This window comes from Armigeres subalbatus, unplaced genomic scaffold (genome assembly GCF_024139115.2).
Source record: "Armigeres subalbatus isolate Guangzhou_Male unplaced genomic scaffold, GZ_Asu_2 Contig813, whole genome shotgun sequence".
NCBI lineage: Eukaryota > Metazoa > Arthropoda > Insecta > Diptera > Culicidae > Armigeres > Armigeres subalbatus.
The window spans coordinates 34,876-45,934 of record NW_026943605.1 but is presented as its reverse complement, the minus strand read 5'-3'; the positions used below and the strand labels follow the sequence as shown (position 1 = coordinate 45,934).

Below are 11,059 nucleotides of genomic sequence, written 5' to 3'. Positions count from 1 at the left end.
ACGGGCAACCCCCCTCCCCATCTAAGTGTTACGTAATTTATGTATGCTCCCAAACTTTATTTCTCTCATGCCCTTTGAGAAGAAGTGAAGTGCAATGATAAACCCACCAAATCGCGAACGGCTATTAAATTGGCACGAAGGACTGGTACAAAGGACTCTTTGGAGAAACATATTCATTATCACGGGAAGTAATAAAATATGCTTTGAACAGGTTAGTAATTTGCATATTAATCTTTTGTTCGATGCTGTTCGATGCATTCAAATGTGCGGGAGGTGTGGGGTTGACCCGTGGAAGGTCCGGTGCCATATTGACTGACATCGTAGTACTCTTCCAACCATGTCCTTAAACGTAGTACGTATTGCACCCTACAAAAATAAAATTTTAACGGCTTGCTCTTATAAGAACATTTTGTACTTTTCCATTCACTAGGGAATAAATTATTATATTTATACTTACTTGAGAAATTATTGAAGAAATTTACTTCCTCCATGATGGAAGCTAATAGGCAGCATCGTTGATAACGTTCTGATGAGTTCTGGTTCTAGAAGTTACGTGCAGTTCATGTTTAACCCTTTCCCGTTCACGACTTTTTTCAAGGATTTCAATAGGAAGGAATCATCTTTGAGAAAAATGCTAGAACAAAAGTTATTTGGCATAGCTTAAATTAGTGGAAAACAAAAAAGATTTTGATTGTAAATCAATAGTTAATTAATTGTTTTCAATAGTTTAACTATTTGTTCTCAAAATTTATTATTTTTTGCAATCTAATGGAACTATAAAGATGTGCTAAATATTGCTTCTTGTTGTTGAAACAATTCGATGAAGGTTAGAAGGTGCAAAATTTGATGGTGCTCTACAGACACCATGAGCGGGAGAGGGTTAATGAGATTATTAAACGTAAAATGCACGTAACTTATCAAAGCAAACTTGATAACTCATTAAAACAGTTATTACAATTATTTCAGTATTGGTCAACAACATACCAAATATTGTTTTGCCTGAAGCATTTTCTGCTCCAATGTGCGTTGTGGCATGCTTGGGGAATTGAAACCACTGCGTTCTAGCAACCGGATCAGGACCTGCTCTTTTCGGGTATTCCCGTCATGTAGAATATTTATTTTGTTTTAATTCTTTCTCGTCATGAACTTCGATGTTATCTTCGCTGAGGGTCGCCGTCGTTTCAGAGGAGGAAAAACACGATTCATTTTTGAGTTTGCTGATGTTTCCACTTTGGTGCCGATCTCCAAGGGAACTTTCCTATGATGGCAGCATAATAATTTTGACTGAATATTTAACAATATGCTCGGATGACATTTTTCTTATCGATGTTCAGATAATTTGTTACATATTTGAGGTCCAACTGAACGTTATATGAGAGATTTTGAGATTGTGTGGCACTAATGTAATAAGGAGTAAGAAAATATGACAGAGGCAGAGATTTTTCAAACACTGCTTTCCACTTTTATTTTAAACAAGTCTGGCAGTATTAGATGTGCATTTAGTCGATATCAAAAGTAGATGCCATTTTTCTCGTTAGACCAAAGTTCGTCTCCATCTGGCTACAAATAAAAGGCAGAAACTATTTAATCGTCCACTCCCCCCTGCTCATCCCTTCTGCTGCACTTGTTCTGCCCACCAATTCGAAACTGTATCCATTTCTGGTGGAACAATCCTCGACTCGGTCGTCCTTCTGGTTCAGAACGCTTCCATTATTCTTCTGACGGGCAGCATTTTATTAGGAACTTCGGTCGGAAACCGGTCCAGTCGCGAACTCTGTAGTGGAGCAAGTTCACCGAGTCGGGCCAATTCATTAGCGAAATTATTTACAAGTAGCTGTAAGAGTTCATAAATTGCGTTATTTCTCTCGTTTTCAACTTTCCACTTTTGTCCCTGACGGGTGCTGACACCGAGGGTCGTAGTCGTTGTTCCAGGGCATTCCGAGAAGATGGGAGTCGAGTTTCAGTAGGAACATTTTTGCATTGCAAACGGACATCCTTTGTTACTTATGTTGTTTGTTGAAGGAGTTGATAAGGAAATTTTTCAAGCAACAGAATGCGCCGCGATTTGTGACACTCATATGAATCATGTCTTCAACTGCCTTATTACATAACAACTATAGGAGCACGGTTTAAAAAACGTCAACCTTCTCAAGAGTGATAATGGATAATGAATTTCTTTTTCTTCTTATTTGGCTCTACATTTCAACTGGAACGTGGCCTGCTTTACAGCTTAGTATTCTATTAGCATTTCCTCAATTATTTATAGGATATTTTTCTATGCCCGTAATAGCATCTTGTGTGGCAGGTACAGTGGAAACACTATGCCCAGGGAGTCGAGAATGTTTCCCACCAAAAAACATCACGGACCGGACCGAAAATCGAACTCTCATCGAACATCTCCGTATTGGCAATCCTACGCCTTTGCTCAAAAGGCTAACTGGAGACTCAATGACTTTCATGATATGAGTTTTAAAAAATAAGTATAATAAACATTTTTAGGTCGCTTCTATCAAGTTCATTTTAAGATCAATTATACGCACTCAATTGAAAAGACAATTATCTTTTTTTTCACTGAAAACAAATAAAAATCCTAGTGCTGCATCTGACAGAAAAACTTATTCACATACATTCGTTAAATGTCATGTTTGTAACATACAAGGTCTATTAGGTTGGATTCCAAATTGCAGTTTAAATAAATCAACATAAACCAACCGCAGTTCAAAATGTTATTCCACTGTGTACCGCGTTGTGGTAAATTAGTTAATTAAAAGGCTAAACCATTCAAATCATTTCACATACTCTCCGTGAGGTGTAGAATCAACATATTACATCGATTGCCAAACTTTGCACATGGAGACCGTTTCAGTAAACAAGCACATAATAAACATTAAAATTGACTGCTGGTTTACCGCACATTACAATATTTGCAGAATTGGCAATTGCGCTGCCGGTAATCATGCTCGGCTCGACAGTTGGATGGAACTCTCAACAGACCTGCCACATAGTTACCGAAAATTATTTATGACCGAATAAACCGTTGGAACATTCGGTAGAAAATATTTCACATGTTCTCCAAAGTCTCACATTTGTGCCACTTAATCCAGGGATCAGTTGACAGTGTTTCAGCCGGACCGTACCTACAAACAAAAATTATCTCTCGCTCCCGTGTCAAAGCTCATAAATCTTTTTCTCATGGTGGTCACTGTGATGTTCACTTGCTTGGTTTTGCAACTGAAAGCCGTTTACTTAGTGCCAGTGGTTCCAAAACAGTGATCCCTCCTGAAGTTCTTCCACAAGTGTGTCATGAAATTCCTACAAGAATTCCTTTTCGAATTCCACCATAAATTCCTCCTGAAATTCCAACAATAACTCCACCCAGATATTTTTGGAAGTTTCTTCAGAAAATCTTCCCGAAATTCCTCCAATGATTCCTTTTTTGATTCCATCAGAAATATCTTCTCGAGATCTTTAGGGATGTCTCCTGAAGCACTTCTAGGAATCCATCTTGAAGTTCCGTAAGCAAATCCTTTTTGATTTCCTCCTGAAGTTGCTCCAGGATTTTTTTCTGTGGATGCTTCAGTTACTTTATTTGATAAAATATTTACTCGAAATTAATGGCAGTTACTAAATTATATCAACAGATGTTATTTATATCTGAACTTATATAAACAAGTTTGTTATAATTTTGTTTGTCATCCTGGTCGGGTTTCACTTAAGAAAATCCTCGGATCTCGATACAAGCGAGATTATCTGAAATTCCCATAGCAATGTTTTCGGAATTCCCACTGTTTTTTACTAGATTTACTTGGATTTTTACTAGATATTTTTTGTAATTTCCATTTTTCATTTCCAATTCTTAGAATTTTCACGGGAAATTCCAAATTTAGACCTACGCTATTGAATGTTTTATTTTCTCTCACATTTGTCACTCCTAAAAGCCTTAACCGACATTACCAGCGGCGTGAGTTATTCTAAGAATTCCTTAATTAACTACTTGAGTAACTCCAAGATAAGTTTGTGGATAGGAGGAGGAGAATCTTCAGGAGGAACTCCAGGAAGAATTTTTGAACGAGCTCTAAGAAAAAATCCTGAAAGATCGTCAGAAGGAAAACCTGAAAGAGCTCCTGAAGAATCAAATGAGAAATATTTGGAAGAACTACAGGAGCAACTACAGGAGGAGTTCCAAGAACAAATTTGTAGGACTTCCACTAGTTTTTTTGCGATTTCCACTGGAAGTTTTTCGAATTTCCTGAAGGAACTCAAGGAGTAGTTTCTGGAGAAGCTTAAAAAAAATCGTAGTAGCTCCAGGAAAAAAATTATGAGGGAACTCCAGAAAAATTCCTGGAGGAACTCCAGGTAGAATTCTTTTAAGAACTTCTGGAAAAATCACATAAGATTCATCCTGAATTCCTCCAGGATTAATTCTAAAATCCCTAGGAAATTATTCTGAACTCCCTCAAGAATTCATTCTGAGCTCCCCCAGAAACTCATTCTGAATTCTCCAAAGAATTCCTCCTGGAGTAACTTGAGGAATTCCTTGTTGGAGTTACTCCAGGTATTCGCCTAGTAAATTCTCCGAAAATTCTTCTTGAAGCTCCACCATAAACTTCCCCTGGAGTTCCATTAAGATTTCCTCCTGAAGTTCCTCTAAGAATTTCTTTTGTAGTTCCACAAGGGTTTCCTCTAAGAGATCCATCAGGAATTCCTTCAGGCATTTTTCCAAGGATTCCTTCTGGCGTCTCTTTAGCCGTTCATCTTGGAATTCCTTCGGAAATTCATCCTGGAGTCAATCAGGGAATTCAACCTAGGGTATATCCAGGATATTCTTTTCCTGAAGCTTCTCCATAAATTACTCCTAGAGTTCCTCTTGGAATTTTTCAAGTGATTTCTCTCGGAGTTGTTTTTAGTTCTGCCAAATATTTCTTCTTTGATTTTTAGGAGCTCTTCCAGGAATTTCTTCTGAAGTTCTTTCAGGAATTTTTCTCAAAGTTCCTTCAGAAATTTCTCCTGAAGTTCCTCTAGGAATTAGTCCTGGAGTTCCTCTAGCAATTTGTCCCGGATTTTATCCAGTATTCCACCTGGAGCTCCACATGCAGTTTCTTCAAAAAATCATCTTTCAGTCTCTCCAGAAACTTATCTTTGAGTTCCTCCAGGAGTTCATCCAGAAATTCTTGGAAAAACTCACGCCTTGAGGAATTTAGAATGAATACCTGGAAGAATTCAGAATGGAGGAATTCAGAATACATTCCTGGAGGAGTTCAGAATGAATTTCTGGGGGAATTCAGAATGAATTTCTGGGAGAATTCAGAATGAATTCCTGATGGAATTCTGAATGAATTCCTGATGGAATTCAGAATGAATTCCTGATGGAATTCCGAATGAATTCCTGATGGAATTCAGAATGAATTGTATGTAACAAATGAACTTGATCGAATTCAGAAGGAATTCCTTATGGAATTCAGAAGGAATTCCTGATGGAATTCAGAATGAATTCCTTGTGGAATTCAGAATGAATTATGGAATTCAGAATGAATTATGGAATTCAGAATGAATTCCCAATGGAATTCAGAATGAATTCCTTATGGAATTCAGAATGAATTCCTGATGGAATTCAGAATGAATTCCTGATGGATTTCAGAATGAATTCCTGAGTGAATTCAGAATGAATTCCTGATGGAATTCAGAATGAATTCCTGGTGGAATTCAGAATGAATTCCTGGTGGAATTCAGAATGAATTCCTGGTGGAATTCAGAATGAATTCCTGATGGAATTCAGAATGAATTCCTGATGGAATTCAGAATGAATTCCTGATGGAATTCAGAATGAATTCCTGATGGAATTCAGAATGAATTCCTGATGGAATTCAGAATGAATTCCTGATGGAATTCAGAATGAATTCCTGATGGAATTCAGAATGAATTCCTGATGGAATTCAGAATGAATTCCTGATGGAATTCAGAATGAATTCCTGATGGAATTCAGAATGAATTCCTGATGGAATTCAGAATGAATTCCTGATGGAATTCAGAATGAATTCCTGATGGAATTCAGAATGAATTCCTGATGGAATTCAGAATGAATTCCTGATGGAATTCAGAATGAATTCCTGAGTGAATTCAGAATGAATTCCTGAGTGAACTCAGAATGAATTCCTGGTGGAATTCAGAATGAATTCCTGGCGGAATTCAGAATGAATTCCTGGCGGAATTCAGAATGAATTCCTGATGGAATTCAGAATGAATTCCTGATGGAATTCAGAATGAATTCCTGATGGAATTCAGAATGAATTCCTGATGGAATTCAAAATGAATTCCTGATGGAATTCAAAATGAATTCCTGATGGAATTCAAAATGAATTCCTGATGGAATTCAAAATGAATTCCTGATGGAATTCAAAATGAATTCCTGATGGAATTCAAAATGAATTCCTGATGGATTTTAGAATCAATTCCTGATGGAATTCAGAATGAATTGCTAATGGAATTCAGAATGAATCCCTAATGGAATTCAAAATGAATTCCTGGTGGAATTCAGGATGAATTCCTGATGGAATTCAGAATGAAATCCTGAGGGAATGCAGAATGAATTTCTGATGGAATTCAGAATTAATTCCTGATGGAATTCAGAATGAATTCCTGGTGGAATTCAGGATGATTCCAATGTGGAATGGCAACTTTGAGCATCCAAATCTCAGCCGTTTTTCAACCAAATCTCTTGATTTCCGATGTATCGCAGCCAAAAATAAATATTCATACGCGATTTCCACACAGACTCTCTAAGAAATATAGTATTTAACTTTACTGATGTATAACAGTCCTTAAAATATTGTCGTTATTGATACATAATCGATTTTTTGGAGTGCTGCCAAAAAACGACTTTTAAAATATTCGGAGGAAATTGATACCTTTCCTAGAACTTGCTTTTATAAAATTAGAAAGGTGCCCTCAGATTTTTTAAATGTTTTTCCTTCAAAATAAGCAGAATTTTCGAATTGCTGTGCGTATACATGAACGTTTTTTTTGTCATTGAAGTCGACAGCACATGCAATTTAGAAATTAGGGGAGACATGATCCCCTTTCTATGATATCTACGCAATACATATTTTTTCCTGCCAACCCTTCATCAAATCTGTCAAATCAAAAAAAAAATTAGAAACCTCTGAACAGATTCATATTTTTTTGAATTTTATCGCCAAATTTTTGTTTGGGTGACTAATGAGGGATCATATTGTCCCCATATTGAGGCAATAACTTCAAATCCAAATATCCTAAAACTTTGATGGAATGTTGACATTTTCATCAAGCGACATTTCCATTCAAGCGACGAAGAGGAACAATTCGCGGAACAGATGTTATTATACGCACATGGATCATTTTCGTCATCTGGTGACAACAATAAAAGAGGATCTCGGCCAGGAAAAAGCGGAAATATTAACAGACACGCAGTGGAAGAAGCAATCCGATTATTCAACGACTATTTTTCAACTACTCCAGTTTATACCGATAAACAGTTCCGGCGGCGCTTCCGGATGCATCGAAATTTATTTCTTAAAATTTCTTCAGCAATGGAAGCGAACACGTATTTCGTACAAAAACCGGATGCTACTGGTAAGATGGGCTTGTCATGTCTTCAGAAGTGCACAGCGGCTATTCGGCAACTGGCGTATGGCTCCCCGTCAGATGCTATAGATGAATATGTACGAATGGCTGAATCGACAGCTCGAAAGTGTCTGCTTGAATTCTGCTGCACAGTGGAGAAAGTTTTCGGCGATGAATATCTGCGATTTCCAACTCAGGAGGACATTGCGCGTTTGCTGAGATTAGGTGAAGAACGGGGATCTCCCGGCATGCTCGGATCGTTGGACTATTGCCACTGGCAGTGGAAAAACTGCCCTAGCGTCTGGGCTAGGCAGTATAAGGGAAAGGAGAAGAAGCCCACAATTATCTTGGAGGCCGTTGCGTCGTACGATTTGTGGATAAGGCACGTGTTTTTCGGTATGCCTGGATCGAACAACGATATCAACGTGATGGATAGGTCTCCATTGTTCTCCAATTATTACAATGGAAAAACTCCTCCAGTTCAATTCGAAGTCAATGATCGTACCTATAATACTGGGTATTACTTAGCAGACGGAATATATCCTCCACTCGCAACGCTGGTTCAAACAATATCGTCACCAGTGGGTTTGAAGCGCAAGGTATGTAGTCACCACAAGACCCCACGCAATACAGCGGAATGGCGACAAAAACGGCAGGATTGACAGTTAACCCATATATTGTATGTCAAATTTTCCGTTTCAGTCGCCGTTTCGAATTGCGTTTGGGGCTTTAGATTTGTTTTAGGAAAAAACCTGATTCATCCTCCTAGCGGTAATGGTGCATTTCTTGTACATTATAAAAATAGTATTTTGGCCATTACTTTTGAGCCCACAGTCCGATCTAGACAATTTTCGATAGGAAACAATGGGAGAATATTTTGCGTCGAATGAAACTTGTTGCGAGCAAACCGATTAAGGATAAGTGTCCAAAAAATTAGTGACACTTTTGCTTCATTTTGTTGGGTGGGTGCACACACACACATCACTAGAGTTTCCATCCCGGGACAAAAAATCCCGGGATTTAGGAAAATTCGAGATTTCCCGATTCCCGGGATATTATTTTTGAAATCCCGAAAATCCCGGGATACCCGGGATATAAAATTTTGTTTCATTTCCGGTTCAAAAACAGTGTAATTTTTCTTCTTACAAAAGTTATTTGTTTTGAACTCGAAACCTAACTTATGTGATAAACTCATATCATATTTTTATACCTCCAATCACACATGATTTTTTTTCACGTTCGTGTATTTGGTAGGCTCAGTCATGTATACGGAGCCAAGGTTCTTTGTGATGCACAATCTTTATCATCTTATTATTAAATTAGTAAGAAAGGAACAGACATGAAAATATCGGAGATAGTTAATAGAACACCTTCACCTTTTTTTCTCGTCGCCTCACCAGATAAATTTTATAAGCATATTTACAAAAATTTAGGATCGCAACGGGATTCGAACCCAAAACAATTTTAAAATGTTTAGATTATAACCACGCCACCACATGAATTAATTGAAAGCGAAGGGAATAACTGCTGTATTGAACCTTCTGCTTATCATGGCGCATCGTCAGATTCAATCAGCTTGGAGAGGCAAAGTGAGCAGCATTTGACTTTCGCGAAACATAGGAAGAAGGATAACCATTTTTCGCACCATCGCTTGTCCCGGAGTTTATCGCACTGTAATTTATCCGGATAAAATGCATGGTGGAGTGATCAGTTGTCGCGTGAGTGAGTGAGTGAGATCCCTAATTTACAGTAAAAGATCAGATACATCTATTTGGCGCCTGCTTCCTACCCATCTCCCGTCTACAGCGAGGTTGTGCACACTAACTGATATTCGCCTTACTAATCTCCTCGCGCCGCCCAACATTGAGTCAGTCTTCCTGAGCTTCTTGCCTCCAAAACAATTCTTGATCCAATTCATGTCCTTCCTATTAACGTTCGTACTACAAACTTTCCGGCACATGCGCAAGTTACAAGTGGTCCGACCCCGATGCTCTGCCTATTTTTTTTTCAAAATCATCTCTGGTCAACAGGCTGCATTCAATCGTTTTCCAATTCTCGGCTTCTGCCAAAATTGTATACCAACTTTAATCGCGTAATCTATTGACCCCATTATCGTTAAATTATCGGTTTACCTTACGTTAAACTATAGATAATAATTGAGTTGATTCTTCTTTTCGCAGCAAGCGATTATGTTGAACACAATTAACTTTATCGGCGATAACGATGAATTAACGATTAACATCAAGATTAGGAAGCGATCTGTTCAAGATTAGGAAGTCACTTGGGTATTGAATGCAATCCCAGCAACTGTCTAAACCCAATTCATATTCAAAACAATGCAAAGAGTCAAGCCGACTTCAACCGCCAGCGAACCCTTCTTCTCGGACTCGGTGATCATTTATTCCAAAAGGGTACTCTACCTTCCGAGAGAAACGTGAATATTATTTGATTTTTGAAGTCGTTTTTTCGAAAGAATCGATTCAAATGAAATTGAATTGAGTTCCAATTTGAAATCTGTATTATCTGGCCTTTCTAAAATATGAACTTTACCCCTGAACATTGAATAAAATCGTTTTTAAATCAAAAAATAAGTTTTGTAAGGAAACATCGAAAAATCCCGGGATCCCGGGATTTCCCGGGATATACGAACAAATTCATCCCGAATCCCGGGACAACGAAAATGGCCGGGAAATGGAAACTCTACACATCACCTCAATTCGTAGAACTGAGTCGATTGGTATTTAACACTATGGGTATCCGGGCCTTTTATAAAAAGTTTGTTTTGGAGTGAATATATTCCCTTAGTGTATATGAGAAAGGTAAAACAAATACTATACGTCGGCGCACTACTTTTCGTAGTTTTATTTTACACCGCTGCTTTTACTTAATAACTATATCTAAGAGTATTTTTCATTCACAGTATTTTGCAGATAAGCAAGAATCGGCCAGAAAGGATGTCGAAAGGGCGTTTGAAACGTTAATGGGACGATTCGCTATAGTTAAAAATCCAGCTCGGCTATGGAATAAGAATGATTTGAAATCCATGTATAATACTTCATAATATGATTATCGAAGATGAATCATGTAATAATGCGACATGTGACATCTTTGAAGAAGCAGATCATTTCCATCAAGCAGAAATGTTACCAATGGATTCAGAAGCAGATAACATCACAACGTTCCTCAATCGATACAAGAAAATTCACAACAAGCAGCTTCATTATCAACTCCAGAACGACCTTGTCGAGCATCTATGGAACATGAAGGGAAACGAAGATTAGTTTTCCAACAGATAATTTAATCTTGTTTTTCTCTACTTATATCTATATAGAAATATATAAAGTTTCCAACACCAGTGTTATAGCTAAACATTCTCTTCCGAATAGCTTTCATCCAAATACTCGACAATCCTATCTGGATCATAGTCCGCTGCATTCTCTTCAATCGAAGCATCGCCTTC

At 37.8% G+C, this 11,059-nt stretch overlaps 1 protein-coding gene across 1 annotated transcript; it reads left to right on the top strand.

Moving 5' to 3' along the window:
• Positions 1-7,565: 7,565 nt before the first annotated feature.
• LOC134204668 (uncharacterized) lies at positions 7,566-8,198 on the top strand (the record flags this gene model as incomplete). Its single annotated transcript, XM_062679444.1, has 1 exon — positions 7,566-8,198. A coding segment is annotated over exon 1 (633 nt), but the record flags the coding sequence as incomplete, so codon positions are not given.
• Positions 8,199-11,059: the final 2,861 nt, after the last annotated feature.